At 44.5% G+C, this 19,166-nt stretch overlaps 1 protein-coding gene across 1 annotated transcript; it reads right to left on the bottom strand.

Annotated features, from left to right (window-relative positions):
* Nucleotides 1-260: 260 nt before the first annotated feature.
* QDPR (quinoid dihydropteridine reductase) lies at nucleotides 261-17,487 on the bottom strand. Its single transcript, XM_036853032.1, has 7 exons — nucleotides 17,245-17,487; nucleotides 14,902-14,994; nucleotides 11,331-11,427; nucleotides 8,977-9,117; nucleotides 4,866-4,974; nucleotides 3,756-3,839; nucleotides 261-940 (listed from the first exon to the last, which is right to left on the bottom strand). The coding sequence occupies exons 1-7, from the start codon at nucleotides 17,341-17,343 to the stop codon at nucleotides 835-837; spliced, it is 729 nt and encodes a 242-aa protein (XP_036708927.1). The 5' UTR covers nucleotides 17,344-17,487; the 3' UTR covers nucleotides 261-834.
* Between the last annotated feature and the right edge of the window lie 1,679 nt (nucleotides 17,488-19,166).

Here is a 19,166-nt window from a genome sequence, read left to right as displayed (position 1 = left end):
CACTAATTCTCAATCAGAATAGCCGGTATCAGTCACGTGGAGCACTGTTTCTAAATGCACAGGGCCATCCCCCCAGCTTCAGATTCTGAAACGTCCAAGAAGGAAACGTGCCTCTGTCACTGTGCTGAGAACACTTACTTCAGGATTTGAATTCACCCCCCTTTTCGAGAACATCAGGCTGAAGACCACTAGCAGCCTGTGATTCTAGTACCTTCATCTATGACTGTTTATAAGATGCGTTTTGATTAAAGACAACACAGTAAATGAAGTCCATTTATTAAGAAGATAAACTCCAAACAATCACAAGTAGTTCTCTTGCGCACTTGGCAAATGCACAGGGAAAAGGTACCTTAACAGAGTCCACAGGATTTTGCTTACACTACAGAAAGAGTTTTATGGCAGTTTAATTCGAGGCTACAAAAACTATGGCTGTGACATAAACATAACATTCAAAAATAACTCAGGGTCCAAATGTCCCTGACCCAACAAATCTCTGAACTAGTCAGGTCGACACAGCCACTGGCAGGGACACAGAAAGAGAGCCTCAAAAGCAATTCAACATGACGCTGAAGCGGAGGGGGCCGTCCTGAGACCTCCTAAATTCCGTGGTTAACACAGACTGACAGTGCTATCTATCTGTGGGATCCACATGTTTTTATTTCACATAAACCTGTTACACTGTCCTAGGAGAACAAATGCACATTAGATGAGAGAAAGATAGGACTCACTGTCTTGTACCATGAACAGGATTACAGAAAATGCAAGGCCGGATGTGGCCACGCTAATAGATTAATGACTTTTCTGACAGGCACCTCACAGGCAATGAAACGTAGCTTAAAAATACGCTGGGGTAAGCTCCGTCCTTCCCTTTGTGGTTACCACCTGGATTAGGCTTCCTGAGCTTGGTCGGTTTTTCTCTGTGATCCAGTCATGGAAGGTTCTAGAACAAAGAAGAGAAGCTTTACATTTTAAAAGGAAAAATCTGGACACATGCTTAGAGTCACATTACTGGTTGGGCGGGTGGGGGGTGAGGGCACAGCAGCAGCTGTAAAAAAGCCTCTAAGACCTCATGGACACAAACCTAGGTCCCTGATGATTTCAGAACTTTACTCCTTCTAATTCCTGAGTGGCTAGATTTCGCAACGTTTTCATTTTGCTATTTTTCTGCATTGTTGGAATCCTTTATAACACAGTGGTACGATTTTATGTGATTAAAAAAGATTTTAATTAGCACATTCTAAGAGATAGACAGGGGCACAATACTTTACACTTCGCTAGATCACTTCCCAGAATTTAAGAAGAAAGAGAAAAAATTTATTATTTTTTTTGTTAACAAATATTTATGGAGCGCCCACAGCTGTGCCAAGCAATGGAAAAAGATGAAAAAACAGACTATTACAATAAAACGTGTTCGGTGTTGGAATGGGGCATTTAACAACCAACTCTGTGGGGAGGGGCAACCAACTGTGCCTGCCTGGGGAAGACGGGAGACCTCGTCTAAGAAGAGAGGAATGAAAAAGGGCACAAGGAATTCACAAGGTTTAACAAGTAGCTGATCATTTTTAAAATATTTACTCTTGGTGCTGAGTATACCATCCCCTCCCACAAACCCCAGGTGGGACCTTGGCCCTTCCTTCGCCGGAGAACTCTCAGGAGCTCCTGGGATCTTTAATGTCGATAAGTAACCTGTTGGACCACAGCTGACGTTTAGCTGTCCAGTCATTCGAGCTCCCACTCTGGGGGTTGAACAAGTGAAGGGAAGTCACGTGGGCTCAAAAATCCAAGTGCTTCTCCAACTCCCTAAGGTACTGTCATGTGTCCTGAGCCGTCTCTGGGGGCAGGGCTCAGGGGACAGCTCTGAAGGAGACCAGTCACAGCTGGATGTGCAGAGGCGTATGTGTTACTTAGGCAGGTTAATAAATGGTCTTACTTCTCCCTCCTCCTTGTCAGCCGTCTGGAGTGGGTGGGAGAGAACGCCATTCTAACCATGGACAGCCAAGAGGGTAACATGCTCACAGACACTGCAAAGCCAACTTTATGTCAACTTGTCACGTGAGTTTTCAAATACCACAAATGTGTGAGCATGATCTCTGGGGCAAGGCATGGCTGTCCCAGCCCACCCTCTGTCAGTCGTGGCCCAGCACTCGTTTACACACGTGGCCCCAGATGTTCCATCTAGGGTCCTGGGTCAATGTCTCTGTCAAGAATTGCTGGCAGTAGTGGCCTTTAAAAAGAAACTCAGGGCTTCCCTGGTGGCGCAGTGGTTGAGAATCTGCCTGCCAATGCAGGGGACACGGGTTCGGGCCCTGGTCTGGGAAGATCCCACATGCCGCGGAGCAACTAGGCCCGTGAGCCACAACTACTGAGCCTGCGCGTCTGGAGCCTGTGCTCCGCAACAAGAGAGGCCGCGATGGTGAGAGGCCCGCGCACCGCGATAAAGAGTGGCCGCCACTTGCCGGAACTAGAGAAAGCCCTCGCACAGAAACGAAGACCCAACACAGCCAAAAATTAATTAATTAATTAATTTTAAAAATTAAAAAAAAAAAAAAAAGAAACTCAAAATGCAAACACCATTCAAGCGTTGTTCCTTCCACAACTTCAAATTTTTTTTTCTTTTGCAAATCCAGCATTAAGCACGACACCCGGCAAAGACAGGAGTAACTGTCGGGACAGTGGTTAAGACTGAGGGCTCTGCAGCCACACTGCCCGGGTCAGATCCTGGCTCTGCTGTGCAACACTGGGCAAGTTCCTTAGGCCCACACTCCCCATGCCTCCGAGCCCCTAAACTTAGATAAAGACGACGGCACCTCCCTCACAGACCCGCTATGAGTATTTAATAAGAGCATGGTTATGAAGTGCTTAAACAGTGCCTGGCATGTAAGTGCTTGTTCCAAACATAAAAGTCCCAAATATCTCCCAATTCCATTTAAATAAGACGTAACCTCAGGCCAGAAGCAAGCTTCTTCTCAGCCCAAGCTTTAGAAACATCCTGTGCAAACAGCCGTCAAAGCCGCTCAGACACTGGCTCTGCTGGGCGAGTCCGTCCCCACTGCATGAAGGCAGGGCCTGCATCTTATTCCTCATCGTCCCCGGGCCCAGCAGAGCCCCTGGCCCAAGTGGGTGCTCAGTGAACACATGCTTAACACCCCCTTAAATAGAGGAGTGCGGGAAACTGAGATCTAGGCAAACACAAAAGAGCGCACTCTCTCTGTGAACTTCCGGTGCCACCCATACTCACAAAGGGCTGAATGTGATTTCAGGGACAAAGGATGCTTCCTGTGGGTTTGTGGCTTGGCACTAATGCAGGCATGTGGGCCCAGATGTTCCACCTAGATCAGCGGCTGACTCCATGCAGCTGCTCCTCTTTAACAGACAGAACACGGTTTACAGGCTCCAGGCTTACCCAGCCCTGCTATGGGTCACACACAGTGCTGAGACCTTGGCACACACTTCCACGTCTTACCCTCCTAACAATTATCACCGACCCCCATTATACAGATGGGGAAGTTGAGGCCTAGAGCAGTTAAACAACATGCTCCGATTGGCCAGCTGGTGGGTGGAGGAGCCAGGATTCAGGTCGGCACCATCAACCTCTCCACCCCGTGATATTGACAATGAGGTGCAAGGTGCCCTCAGAGGTCAGGCCCTCACGAACCACCCAGGCTGATAAGCCAAGAGAACATGGGCCTGTCCTTTCTCCCACAAGAGGCAGAGAATGGAAGCTGCTGAGTCACTGAAATGATTGTGATACTCACTCGACTAGGAATTCCAAGGGCGTCCAGGAGCTGAAGTCGGCCTCAGGCATTGATTTCCTGTTCATCGGTGTGTCCAGGGTAACCCTGCGGAGCACAGAGATAAGCGTGTCACATGTGCCTCCCCCGCAGAACAACAGCTGCCCGGTCCTCCTTGGCCAGGAAAGTACATGGAGAGATCACACGAAGATAATCAGAGAGAGGCCAGGAAGCCGTCCACGGTTACAGAGATCACATCCCAGCCTGACTCAGCCAAGCGCTTCAGAACTCACCCTTCAGGCAGACAGGAACAAAATGAAAGGGCCATGTTTTGCCTTTTTTTCTGAAACAGTGTCTTTACTAAAGTAAACTGTTCTGCTGTTTATATCTCCGTTCACTCCCTAAAATGTGGCAGACTCATTTCTCAGGTTTTTGTAAGTGTAATCATAATATTCCTTTAAATATGGGGAAAAGACAGCCTCGTCCTTCATTTTGTGTCTGTTTTCCATGAAATCTTCTAATTTTCAGCAAGGGAATACAGAATTCAGATATGTATGACTTTCCCAAGAACCTTCAGGCCTCGGAAATCATTCAAAATAGCCGTGAGACCAAGTCACAGAATCACAGAAGCCCGCAAATGAATACGTTGGACAGCCCAGTCCCCTAGAAGACAGACATCCTCTTCATAGGACCACAGCTAAGAGACAAGCCATTTGGTCCTGGAATCCCTCCAGAAACGTCTCCCCATAGTTTCCCAGATTCTTCCCCAAGCTCCCCCTCCCCCATCCCACAAACCTAATACAGTCTCTCTTCCACACCGACCTTATAAAGACTTGAAAGACAGAACTACAAATAATAAAATTAAGTGTGTAAACTATTTTTTAACAAGGAGGGAGGGAGGTATGGATAGAGGGAAGGAAAGAAAACAAGAAAGACAGAGGCAAGAGAGACCCATCCCATCAGCCAAGGAACCATTCTGGAAAGCCCAGGATAATCCAAAACCTAAACAGGTATCTTCAGGGCCTCTGGTGAATTTCAGAAGCCAAGGTGACGGCACACACGCACCCCTGGTGTAGAGTGACTCTAGGACACATGTGAACTCTCAGCCGTGGGGCAGAGATGGGGGAGACTTACGGGAGCACGGCGATGGCAGCAGACCCGGACGGCATGCCGCTGTCCTTCCCGGCCAGGCTCTGGCAAAGCTGGTGAACCGCACCCTTGGCCATGCCGTAGCCAATCATCCCTGGGAAATAAGGAGAAAACATTTCAGTGACCACTGGCCGCCACTGGTATGTCCAAAGAACACCACACCAAGGTCCAGAGGAGGCCGGGAAAAGAGAACCAGGGACGTCCATGGAGAGAAAGTGGAAGGGACATAACCTTCTATTTGCCTGGCACTTAACATTTATCACAGAAGCCATGAGGTTAATCCTATTTTTATTGCTAAGGAAACGGAGGCTCGGACAGGGTGAGTAATACGCCCAGGCTCACACACAGACTCGCACCGAGGCCAATGGAGAGGTTAAAAGCCACGCGAGTTCTGAACCCTTGTATCGACAACTGCTTGTGAGCAGCCTGCACACACCCACCCTGGGTGCCCAAAGGGTCAGCAAAACCGAGCAGTCATTTGAAGCGCAGGCTTTAGAGTCAGGCTGCGCAGGTTCAAAGCCCAGCTCTTCCACTTACCACTAAAGAAATCCAGGCGGGTTCTCAAAAACCTTTCTAATCCTCAGTTATCCCATCTGTAAAATGGGGATAAAGTACTTAATTCTAGGCTCAGGACAGGGTAGGACTTCCATAAGTGTTTCCCATCAAATTAATAGAAGTGCTATGCCCTGGAGTCCAACTCCTTGTTTAAAGCATACCATCTGGGGAAATTCCTTAGCAGTCCAGGGTTAGGACTCCACGCTACCACTGCGTGGGGCACAAGTTCGATCCCTGGTCCAGGAACTAAGATCCCACAAGCCACGCAGCACAGCCAAAAAATAAAGTATACCATTTGAGCAACTGTGACATATGGGCATACTAGCTACCTATTAGCCTTCCTTTCCTCCCACCAGTCAGCAAATGCTTGCTGACAGAAGTAAGGCATGCCTTTTTTTATTGAAGTAGTTGATTTACAATGTGTTAATTTCTGCTGTGCAGCAAAGTAATTCAGTTATACATCTATATACATTCTTTTTTTAATATTCTCTTCCATTATGGTTTATTACAGGATGTTGAATATAGTTCTCTGTGCTTCACAGTAGGACCTTGCTGTTTATCCAGTCTATATATTGAATACAATAGCTTATTAGGACAGGGTTCCGTCTGACTCCCCCAGACACATGGCAAGCGAGGTCTCTCTCCTCTCCAAAGTTCCCCACAGCACCCAGCTGTAGGTGCACTAAATGCAGCTATCACAGTAACAAAGAATGGTTAATTGCTGTCAACACCCCTCCACCTTCGGAAAACCACTACTTCCAAAGGTCAGCAGCGCCCTTAAAAACCCCAGCAGGCATGCTGTTTAAAGAATAACAACTGAGGAGGCATCAGAGGTCCAGGGGGAGGTGGGGCTCACAGCCCAGGCAAGAAACCAATCACTGAACAGCTTCCACAGTAACCTCAAATTGCAAAAGAGGGTCAAGGTTTCAAAAAGTTATTTAGAAGTACAAGAAGAATATTTCACCAAACCTGGCTTCTCTGTTTAATTAGGGGCAGGAGGCCAACAATGGCAGGAAGATCTAACAGTAATTAAAATAAACCGGTGCATGAATCTCATTCGTTCAGCCCCTGTCCCCAGCAAACTCCCGGGACTCTCTCTTCATTCCACTCAAACAGCATGAAAGCAGGGAATGAGATGTAGAAAGAAACAAGCAGCCAGCAGCCCTAATGGTTTAATTCCACAGAATTCTACACAATGCGGGTAAGGGCATCATTGGCAAGATATGGAAAAAAATGCATTTCATTAAGAAGATAAAAACTGTCTTTCCAATTACAAAATGATCAGTGTAGTCCCTAAGGACTGACTGCCAAACATAAAACAGATCCTTAAATGGTAAACAAAAGTGATCACCATCACTTCGATACAGTTTATGCTCCAGTGGACAGTCTACAAATACAACCTTGGAAATAGGAGGGTGAGGGTTTTCTCAGTATCTTCCCAAGTGAAAAACTTTCTATTTTTGAACAAGTCTTCTTGGGTTTGAAGGACTCTTAAGCCTGTTCATCACCTGCTTTCACAGATTTCCCCAGATTTTTCTGGGGTCCGAATCAGTTAAAAGATTTCATAACTCAAATTTAACAACATCTAACTAACGAGCTGAAAGATGAACAAATTTATTAACATCTGAAGCAAGAGTAACTGAGCAAAAGTAAGCCTGGAGTAAATAATAATAATAGTTCACATTTATTACTGATTCTAATACCTTTTCTAAACCATTTACATCCATTAAGATGTTTACAAGTCACAACTACCATATAAAGGAGGTATTACTATTTACCTTCATTTTACAGATGACAAAACTGAGGTTCAGAGAGGTTAAGTAACTTGCCAAATATCACACAGCAACTAAATGGCAAAACCACAATACAAAACCAACCCGTGTAGTTCCAGATCCCATAGTCTTAATCAGTATCTGAAACTATAAGCAAAGAATGATATTTACAAGCCAAAGGCAAGTAGAAGACTGTTTCGTCCTTCAGAAAAATTAGTCTTTCAGTCCTAGGGTTTTTTTCAATGTCAAGCTATTACTCATTTCTCTATTTACTTTCTAGTACCTCTGCTCTATGTCACCTTTAATAAAAATCAGATCTTAACCAAACTAGCATCTAACATATGCACAGCTTTAATCATTGCAATAGCCATGGACTTGTAAGATCACATGCTCTGAGAAACATAATAAGAAAATGAGTGGCAAGAAATTATTAATTTGTAAGAGCCTCACAGTTAAGTTAGTTACATTAAAATCGAAAAAGGTGCTCAAGGTTTCTACCACTTACTAAAGAGATCCCAAAAAAGCTCCCGCCGCTTTTTTTAAGAAGAGTTCAATGTAGGTAGTCAAGATAAGACAGTTTCTGCCTCCCTATGCTAACTCCCTGACCCCCTGCTTAAATTCTTTTAGCCCGATCCCAAAGGGAGAGTGATGGGTTGAATTGTGCCTCCCAGCCAAATTCAGATATTGAAGTCCTAACCCCCATACCTCAGAATGTGACTGTATTTGGAGATGGAAGTTAATTAAGTTAAAATGAGGTCATTAGGGTGGGCCCTAATCCAATATGACTGGTATACTTCTAAGAAGAGGCAATTTGGACACAGACAAACACAGAGGGAGGACAAAGACACAGGGAGAAGACAGCCATCCACAAGCCAAGGAGAGAGGCCTCAGAAGAAAGCAACCCTCCTGACACCTTGATCTTAAACTTGTAGCCTCCAGAACTGTGAGAAAATACTTATGCCACCCAGTCTGTGGTACTTTGTTATGGCAACCCTAGCAAGCTAACACAGGGCGTACAAAATGCAAAGGGAACTTGGATCTGCGTGATGTAACAAAAAAGCACAGAATTTAAAAATGATCAGGGTTTCAATTCAATGTACGTTTGCAACTTATTTTTTGCATAACCCAGACAAATTACTTACCCTCTCTAAGGTTTAGTTTCCTTATCTGTAAAATGAAAAAGATAATAATGACCTCTACCCCAGGATTAAATGAGAATATATAATAAGACTTACCATGTGCTGGGCACTTTGTACATATTAATACCTCTAACACCTTATAACTACTCTTCAAGGTAGATATTACTGTCATTATATTACAATTAAGGAAACTACAGCAGAAATGTCGTCAAAGAGAACAAATGATTTGTTCTAGGCCACACAGCTAGGGTGAAGAATCTACCTCAGCGTCTCTCGCTCTACAGCTCACACTATCCTTGGGACACATGAACACAATGTGACTATTACCTAGCTGATAGCTACTGCAATGCCATTCATTCCCTGGGTGCATCACAGATAAATAAACAAGATGAGGGGCTGCCAGATTACAGCGGTCCTTCACCACCGCGAACATGAGGACAATGCAAATGAAAAGATCAGGAGTTTTTCCCCTAAAAAATCTGGGCCTAAAAGGAAGCAAAATCCATCAAACTGTAAAGCACCTGAGACGGTAAAGGGCTTTTAAGAGTCCTCATCTCACAGAAGTGTCCAGCAACCCCAGCGAGCAAGTGTCAGCATTCCCATTTCACAGACAGGGAAATGGAGGCTCACCCGGAGTCCCATCCAGGGCGGCCTTGGCCCCTGCCAAGGTCAGGAGGCCTCCTTCCTTGAGGTGCTTGGTGGCCAGGTGGCTGGAGATGGTCGACGTCCACATGCTCTGCTTCCACATCAGGTCACAGTTTTTAAAGAGAGCTGAGCAAAGAAACACATGAGGTGAGCATTCACAGGGAAGAAAATGACAGGTGAGCTCGACTCACAGCGCCCGATACTCCAGGAAGCCCTCACGGCCACTCTGTGTCTACAAGGAGATCTAATACAAACAGCCCAGGGCTTGCGGTCAGAGACAGGGGTTCGAATCCAGGCCACATGATCACCTGAGTCTCAACTTCCTCACCTGTAAACTGGTAAACGTCAGCCAATAAATGAGGACTGTTGACAAATATGCAGGACTGGCTTTAATTCAAACACTGTCCTACTTTATAAAGGGCATTAGATCTATAATTAGAACCTATATATCTAAGTCAGGTTTTATCTGTGATAAAAATCTCAGGGACTATTACCATCTGGACATAAAGAGGGCTTTTATGCAGCTACATTGAAACAATGTAGAAACAATGCTGATTTCATTTTTTAAGGCTGAAAGTTTAATGCCAGCTTTAAAGACTCTTTTAAAAAAAGCTGAAATAACAACCATTCTGCAGTTGCTTTAACCCTCTGGCCTTCCAGAGACGTGAAGAGGAATAAGTGGTAAGGAGTGTCACATCACCAGCTGAACAGTTGCCCCCTTCCTCCCTCACAGGACACACAGAACCCAGTGAAGCTGCACCCATGACCCAGAAACAGAGCCCTCTTGATACAGGAGGAGGGGTCTTCAGTAGGTGACAACCAAGGTACTGCATTTCCCTGCTAAAAAGAACTACAAAAAAAAAATAGACGGACCCACATTTATCACTTCTTGTTACCAAAATACACAAAAGGCCATCAGGGTGTTTTGCCAACCTGATCACCACACAAAATACCAATTTCAAATTTCAGTGTGGTTCACAGAAAATCAACTCCTTTTTAAATGGCTTTGGCTGATAAATGTAGAAGGAATGACAGAATTAGAAAACTACCATTTTCCAATCCCCAATGGGATGACTGACTCAGGTAGAGATTACCAATGGATGCTTATAACCATTAGGTTTTGGGAATTTGGGGTTCTCAAGGTGTTTGGAAACAGGATATTCATACACGATGACAAAGTACCATCCCAAAGGTCACTTACAATAGCAAACAGAAAAATGAACCTTTATGATGGAAATCTATCAGCTTACCACCTTAACCAAGCATGAAATGTGGCACCACTCCGGATGGAGAAGGCCATGTGACATGGTAAGCTCCCTATGTGATGCAGTGTGAAGTCCACATCACTCAGGAAGCATTCTCACCTCAAAATATTTAACCTGAATCTAAGCCAGCCTCTAGACCTACCTTCCAGTTCACAGGAAATACCAGGGACAGAGGAACAAGGTAAATGATACCTTAAAGAAACAGTTTGACAAATTCAGTGTGGGTGACAGTCTATATGAAAACTGCCCTGGACCTGCCAAGTCTGTCACAGGAAAAAAAAAAACATTCTAGATTAAGAGACTAAAAACAACAATAAAACGCAGTACATAAACCCTGACTGGAACAAATTTAGAGAAAACAACTATGAAAGATATGGAATAAACTGAGGTAATCAGAACATGAGCTGATACTATTAATCTTATAGAATCACTGTTAATTTTCTTAGGTATGAGAATGGTATTACGATAACGTGGGAGAATGGCTTCATCTTTGGAGGCGCATGTTGAAATATAGTGAAGTGTCAAATTACTTTCAAATGATCAAAAACAACAAAAAAATACACACACAGAGGACACACATGTAAGAAAGCAAGAGAATGCAAGTATAGCAAATGTTAACAAGTATTAAATCTAGACGGAGGACATAAGGGTGTGCGTTGAACTGTTCTTTCAACTTTTCTGGATATCTGAAAATGTTCATAATAAAAATGGAAAATACACTCAGCTTTAACAAAAGCTCAGTTTTGAGTCCTTTTGATCTTCAGAATGATCTCTCCATTCCATTCACATCCCCCAACTTCCAGTAACAAGCCCTGAAAGACTGGGGTAGAAACAATGCTGATTTCATTTTGTCTCTTTTTTAAACGTCAATCTCAAGGTCCCTCTGCCCTAACCCCCTTCTATGGGAAGTTTTTTCTTTATCTGTAAAACGGGGTGTTGATCTCTACCTCACAGCTACGGTAAAGCTTCTGGGAGACATACAGGAAAACATCTGACCTGACAGATAGTATAGACCAATCCACACACACCTGGACAAAGAGAAAAGGAAAATGACTAACTCAGAAAAGGACTCACACTTGGACTTGGCATTGCCCCCAGCCCATCCTCCAGCCACACAAAGAATCGCGTCCACCTTCTCTGCACCCAAGAGCTTTCCAACCTCAGAGGTCACCTGAAATAAAAGGGTCAGGAAGATGCACAGTCAGGTAAACCTCAACAGGCTGACATCTTCACAGTCACCTCCATTTATTTTTCACTTCTTTTTAAGTCAGTTCACAGTACCTGGCAATTAATACTTTGAAAATAACATGCAGGACCAATTTATAATGGACATTTGGATAGTGAAGCTCGACTACATTTCAGTGTGATTTTTATAAAGCAACCTAGTCTTCTTCTGAATATCTAAAGGGTGGAGACGTATGCATCCCTGGAATAAAACAATAAATAAAGTAGGAAAAGTTTAAAAAAAAATTCACCTAGGGCTTCACTGCCTACAGCTAGCCTTCTGGTATACTTCTTTGCCGACTTTCTTTGCAAATCACAGAATCATAATCTGAAATAATCAATTCTACTCTCCTTGGAATACAAGCATCCCATTAACTGCAACTCCAAGAAAAAAAAAGCCAAAGAGAAATTATTTTTTTTAAAAAGCAATAAAAAATAGTCAATGGCAAAATGTTGGTAAATAATGAGTACATGGGGGTTCATTTTAATTCTCTATTTCTGTCTGATTAAAATGTTTAAAGTGTTGAAAACATATACATGTCCTTTTGTTACAATTTATTAAAACAAAAGTCTGACAAGACAGACAACCCTGGTCATTACCCATGACCCAGTTCCATATTTTTCTGGAAGGCAGCTATGCTCACCACTATACCATATTTTTCTGGAATGGCTGAAAGGACCACAGCCTCTCAATAGCTTTGTTAAGATCAATCTTATTAAGACTTAACACAATGGTGTTAAGTGTAAATGGTGTAATTCTCCCAGCAGTAACATTTCAGTCTCTGACTGCTTTCCCTAACAATTTCCAAGCCTCAAATTACTTTTTCAAGGGACTTCCCTGGCGGTCCAGTGGTTAGGACTCCGCACTTTCACTACACAGGGCACGGGTTCAATCCCTGGAACTAAGATCCTGCAAACCATGAGACCCAACCAAAAGAAAAAAACAATTACTCTTCCAAAGAGACTGCTTCGGCAATGGAAACCAATCTTTCCTCTCCGTACATTCTATACCTAAAGCTTTCATTTTAAGAAGATTCCTGAACATCCCTTGGCAAGTATCTCACCTAATCCTGACTTAGCTTTTGTTGACCTTTCTCCTGTTACCCTGGTTCCCTGGCTGTCCCTCCCTTGATTTCTAAGCCATACCCTGTTGCCAAGAGCCCAGATCCCAGCTGCAGGAAATTGGATCATTTCCCCTGACCTCTGTACAGGCACACAACCTGTGCTCTCTACTTTTTAGGGAAGCATGGAGCCCGCAGCAACAATGCACCTGCTTGATTTGTTTTTTTACAACCTCTGTCTTTTATTTTTATAATAAAATTAAAACGAGGCATTTTAAAACTCCTTCCCCTTAAGTTCTGCTTTCTGCCCAATAGTTTTCTAAAGATTTAGTACTTCTCTCACTTCTTCATCTTATCACTGTCATCGTGAATTTCCAATCCAGGGGGCCAATTTTACGTGTATTAGGATTGAACTTCCTCTTCTGGAGCTTTAGAAACAAAAACTGGATGTCATGTTTTTGTCCAGAAATTCTTAACTGAGTGACTGGGGGATGAGAGAGTCTCCTACAGGAGGGGTTAAAGATGTTAAAAGCTAAGCTTATAATAACGAAGGCACTTCCCAATCTTCATTTTAAAGATGCACTGTATAGTCAAGACTCAGATGCGGACAACTTCACATTCAGAAAGGGATACAGACATCAGAAACCTGCAACTAAAGGAGCAGGAGAGACACTGATTACAGAGAACCACGTCTGGAGGAGTTGCTGCTATCCAAGCCCAGGTGCCTCCCTAGCATTTGGTTTTAGTTTTCATTACTTTATTCACATGAAGCTATTTTGCTGAGAAGCAACTTAAGGTACAGTTAAGAGCACAGACATCAAAACCCCCACTGCCCAGGTTCAAATCCTAGCTCTGCCACCTACTAGCTTTGACCTTGAGCAAACACCAGGGACTTCTATGCCTCAGACTCCTCATTTCTAAAAGGAAGATAAAATAAGAAACTGTTTTACAGAGATTGAGTTAATGCAAATGCAAATACGGCACTTAGTATGGTGTCTAACACACAACGAAGCCACGTCAAGTTTTACTATTAGGTCCATTAAAGACAATAATATCATTAAGTATGGGAAACATTGGGAGCATATTATAAAAAGTAAGGACAACAAAAATCTACATTTTGGAATAAGTCAGCTGGGTTCTTATATTCTAAACCATGATGCTTTAGGAAGAGCAAATGAGCAGTTACAGTATAGTCATAATTTATTTGGGTTTTTTGGGGGATTTTTGCCGCACTGTACAGCATGCGGGATCTTAGTTCCCCAACCAGGGATCGAACCCATGCCCCCTGCAGTGGAAGCGCAGAGTCTTAACCACTGGACTGCCAGGGAAGTCCCAGGGTTTTTTTTAAATTTTTAGATTTATACATGTATACGTTTGGAGAAATGGAGTGGAAGAAAATATAACAAAATATTAACTGCATCGTGAGAACAGAAATGATTTCCTTCTCCTTTTTGCTTTACTGTATTTTCTACATCATACATGCACTACTTTTAAAATTTTAAAAATTTGTTATAAGAAATAGCTGAGGGTTGGCATGAGAACCATATAAAGCACATCCTCATGCAGCTGGTGGGAACAGCTCTTTCAGAAAGGCAGAACCGCTTAAGAGCATCTCAGATATTTATACCAAGATATCCATCAAATTGTTAACAGTGCTTCCTTCTGGGCGGGGGGAGTGACACTATCACAGAGAGAAAGAGGGGTATTTCACAATTTACCTATATATTTGTATAGTTTTGTTTGACTTATTTTACAGTAAGCCTATAATTTTATAATTAGAAACAACCTGCTTTGTTAGTATTCTTGCTTTGAACGGGGGGAGCCCACTTTTTAGAATGTATGCTAAATAAATAATCAGAGATAGAGACGAAGAAGTTCACCACAGTATTCTTGATAATGGTAAAAAAAGAAAACCTTGCAAAAAACTTAAATGTATAATGAAGTGCAAACTAAACAAACTGTGACCAATCCACACAAAGAAAAATTACATGTCAACACAGGTTTTATTAAGTGATCTGAATAAGTATCTAAGTTAAAGGTTAAGTTTTAAAAACAAAGCTGACCATAACATATAAAATACGAATTCATCTCAACTTGTAAAACTAATAACATATAGTACGCATAGGAAAGACAAGAAAATGGGCCAAAATGTGAACTAACTAGTGAGCTAACTAGACATGAATTATGGGCTATTTATCTTTGTGGTTTTTTTCATTTTTTCCAAATTTCCCTCCATGAGCACAAATGGCTTTCATAATTAGAGAAATAATACCTGAAAAAAAGGAAGAACACACAGCCAGTGGAACCCTCTCCCCAGCGTTCCCCTATCACATGCGCGGTAGGGCCTTCTCTAGACTTACCTGGTCAGCCTGCTCCGTAAACGAGTCTGTCATTTTAACCAGGACGCTGGCACTGGCCTCTTCATTCTCCACCACGTCGATGCTGGCGACCCACTGGATCAAGGAGAAAACAGCTTCGGTCAAGAGACAGTCAGTTGTTAAAGATCCATGCCCAGGACTCGGGGAGTGGAGGCACATAAGAGGCTTACGTGAAAACCCCCTAGAGAAAGGATCTAGCAACCGACCTCTCGCACTCTTTGCAGGGCATCTGGCTTCAGCCAGTGTACCCCTTCCTGAGCCCCAGGCTAGCCCATTCTGCCCCCAAACACCTCTTCCTCTTCCACTCTCACCTCTGAAAGCCAAACCCTGATCGTGCAGAGACCCCCTAGACCAGGGGTCTGCAAATCTTTTCTGTAAAGAGCCAGAGAGTAAATATTTTAGGCTTTGCTGGCCATACAACCTCTGTTGCAACTACTCAACTCTGCTATTATAGCTGGAGAGCAACCATAGACAACAGTAAATGAATCAATGAATGAGCGTGGCTTGTGTGCCAATTGAACTTCAGACACTGAATTATGAATTTCATATAATGTTCACATGTCACAAAATATTACTCTTCTTTTGATTTCTTTTCAACCATTTAAAAATGGGGAACTATATCCAGCTCTTGGGCTCTATGAAAAAAGGTGCCAGGCAGGATTCAACCCACGGAGAACTGGAGTTTTCCGACCACTGTCCCAGAGCATAAAGGGATGACTGTGGGTTCGGAAATCAGATCAGGCTTTGAATCCTGGTTCTGCCCTAGAGCGGCTTTCTCGCTCACCCGCTCTGCAGAGGTTCCTCACCTGTAAAATGGGGGTTGTCAACAATGAACAGTTTTAGTGTGAGAATTAAATGAAATGTAAGATTCTACAGCTGCTGGCACAGGTGACACATGGTTCTTACTCAGAAAGCTCTAAGGTCCGGGAGTCTGAAGGTCCCAGAGATAAGCATCTCCACCACAAGCTTTGAAGAACACAGCATCCTTTCAAAACACTCACTACTTCTGTGTCACAGCCATGGGGGATACTGAGACAAAGAAAAGGTTCTATCCCCGCCCTCCCGGAGCCCCCAGGAAGGAAGGCAGAGAAAGACAAGAGAGTCACAGGTAAATCAGCTCTGCAGATTCACCAGGTCAAAGGGCCAAAGTGCCCCCACCGGGAGGAAGCACAGCCCTTGTATCTATAATGTAGGTGGATACAGGAGCCCTGTATTAAAGTTACAGGAAAGAGTAAAGGAAACTAAGTATGTAGGAGCACAGTGCTTGGCCTTTGGCTGGCAGTCCTTAAATGTTCCCATTGTCACCACCATCCACGGCTGAAGACCTGGGAAGATACCCCAAGACAGGTAAATGGTGGGAAGGTGATGCATTTAGAATCCTTCGAAGCATATTCCTATACCAGACTGTGAGTAAGAAGAAAACCCTGGCACCCTTTATCTCTGGTCCCAGCGCACCCTTGCTCAGGCTGCTGCTAAGTAAACACCCATGAAAGCTCCCCAGAGTGAGGTCCCTGAGTAAGAAACAGCTGAAGCAAGAAGAAACTGTGGGCGTGCGCGGAGCCCTGTGGCTGCTGGGGTCAGGATCCCTGACCCCGCCACAGGCTCGGCGACAACCTCGGCTCTTCCTTGCTGCTTTCTGGGGAGCGGCTACTGATTATGCAAAGTAGTAGAAGTAATCTTTGCAAAACAAAAGGCATTTGCGGGGCTTCAAAGTATCACATACAACGGAAGCAAATGGAACAAAGGTATATATCAATAATATATATGTATATATATCAATAATAGCTAACATTTAAATAGCTTTTACCACGAGTCAAGCAATTTACAATTTATGCGCAACGACGCCATTCATCTCATTTAATCTTCGTAACTCCCCTAAGGGATAAACACTATTATTATCCCCATTTTACGGATGGGGAAACTCAAGTTCGCTGACGTTAAGCAATCCATTCATGGTCATAGAGCTAATAACCCCAGGCAAGCAGTGTGATTCCAGATCCTTCCCTCTCATTACCTCTTCCTCCGTCTCTGTTCTCTCTCGAGTCATGCCAGACTTTCCGGGCCTGGAAGAGGCCGACGGAGCAGCCGCCGCGCGCCCCCGAACCTTTCTCCTTGGAGAGCAAAGGCCCTGCACCTCGGGCCCCGGGGTACGCACGCACTCGGAGACAGAACAGACGTGCAGACGTGTGCATACATGTGCAAGCACCCATGTCTGGGGGTGCTCGGGGGCCCCCAGCTTCCTTCCAGACCGCGCTCCGGCGCTGCACCGGCAGGTCCCTCTGGGCCCCAGTCACCACGGTGCCCGCCCGCAGCCCGCCGAATTACCCAGTTGCGGGCGCGGAACGCCTGCACGCATCGGGAGCCCAGCGCGCCCCTGCCGCCGTACACCAGCACCCGGCGCGTCTCGCCTGCTACCGCCGCCATCCCGCTCCTCCGGCTCGGCTTCCGCTGCTCTGAAAGCCCTGAGCACGAACGTGGCGCTCCGCCCCGGCCGCCTACGCCTCCAAGAGGGACCGCGCGTCGGCCGCGCCCGGAGCCGAGCCCGCTGCCGCCGCCTAGCGCGCGGCCACCCTCGGCGAGCACGGCCGCGCCCCCTCACCCCCCGCCCGCTGCCCCGCCCCAGCCCCAAATAAACACCCACGCACGGCGAGAAGTGATCTCCAAGTGCCATTTCATTTTAGTTTGCACAACAAGCCTATGACAAGTTAGGAAACTGAAACAAGAGAGTCTCAGCCACTTGCCCAGAAGAGTAGGAATCTGAACCCAAGTCTTTAACAGGGTTCTGCCTAACCACACCTCCATTCAGCCGGGAGGAGCATGGGCTTGGTGAAGATCCGTCGATTCCCGCAGAATTTTTCGAAAGATAACTGCTTAACCCCTAAAACACCAAAAGTTGACATAGGTCCATCATTTGGGGCAGAGATAGGATGCAAAGGTATTACATGGCCTGCCTTCTCAAAGCGTGCTTCATGTTACAATAAGGATAACGAATGTTATTGGTCACTTACTAATGTGCCAAGCGCTCTCCTAAGCCTTTTATAGGTATTTTGTTGTTCATTACCAGAAAAACATTTGCTATGTCAAGGTTATTGTGATGAAGACAGCTGTTGCATTTCAAAGACCTGATCTCCAGCCCCAACCCTGACATCCAGTTTTCTCAGGAGAGAAATGTCTGGAATAGCACATCCCCTGCCTACCACAAAGGGTTGCCGCACCATCAGGGGTGAGCAAGCATATGGTAAGAGCCTTTGTACACCGCACAAGCTGTGGAGACACTCTTTATTTTCATTGCGGAGAGACCACAGAAGTGAACCCCCATTAGAGGGAAGAAAACTATTTCCATCACCATGTCTCTCTGCCCCTCTGTGCTCTCCAAGTGAGATTCCCAGAACTCCTGTTGGTTAACAGGGCAACCTCCTGAACTCCCTCCAGAGCTCTGTGACCAAATAAGGAATTTCACTGCCACTTCTGCCCCACTTTGCCCCCAAAGCTACCGACAGTGACTGTTACCAGCCTCACGTGACGTGAAGTTGACATTCAGCAATAGACTAAAAGTTAAAATTTTAAAGCCACAGTATAAGATAGAAATTGTGGAATATTCCATTCTTTGTGCCAGTAAATTAAAAGAAAAAGACAGATCTTCACTCTTAGGAGAGACAAAGATCCCAGCAGGGTGATGGGAGATTATTATTTGCTAACACATTAGAAAAACACTTTCCCGTTTCGGATGACACAACAGGCGGTGGCAGGGGGGAAGGGTGGAGATAAAGGGGGGCTGTAAGTGTTGGGGTCCAGGTTTCCCCAACAGTCACAAATTGACTCTGACTCAGGCTGCAATTTTACCCACAGCAGATTCACCCAGTGATAAATTTAAGAATCATAAAGCCTTGTTTACACATTTCAATTAAAAGGCTTGAGAACAGAGGTCATTTTGTGGTATTAATAACACTTCTAGGGATTCTGACAGCAGTGACATTTTAGAGAAAGAAATGCCAGGGCATGCATCAAAGAGATCAACATTTGATACGGTGCATTGTTGGCAATGTTCAAGAGCTAATCATTCCATTTTTGCTTTCCTTCTACCGTATGCATTTTTTGAGACTGGTTAGCACCTCCTTATAGTCAGATCTACCTGGTTATGCCTGCTAATAACTTCCTTGTCATTAAGAGGTCCACACCAGGGTTATTCAAATACTTGAACCGAGGAACAATTAAGCCCTCTGCTGAAACCTTAGTCTAGTGGGGGA

Source organism: Balaenoptera musculus, chromosome 5 (genome assembly GCF_009873245.2).
Source record: "Balaenoptera musculus isolate JJ_BM4_2016_0621 chromosome 5, mBalMus1.pri.v3, whole genome shotgun sequence".
NCBI lineage: Eukaryota > Metazoa > Chordata > Mammalia > Artiodactyla > Balaenopteridae > Balaenoptera > Balaenoptera musculus.
Note: the sequence above shows the minus strand (reverse complement) of the source record. Positions and strands in the feature narration are given on the sequence as shown.

What these genes read in the sequence shown, in the direction of transcription:
- QDPR (XM_036853032.1), bottom strand. Translation starts at nt 17,343, where the DNA reads ATGGCGGCGGTAGCAGGCGAGACGCGCCGGGTGCTGGTGTACGGCGGC. An exon ending in TTACGGAGCAGGCTGACCAG is followed by an intron (nt 11,428 to 14,901) that starts GTAAGTCTAGAG and finishes CTTTTATTTCAG; the next exon opens with GTGACCTCTGAGGTTGGAAA. An exon ending in CGCCCTGGATGGGACTCCGG is followed by an intron (nt 4,975 to 8,976) that starts GTGAGCCTCCAT and finishes CTTATTTCCCAG; the next exon opens with GGATGATTGGCTACGGCATG.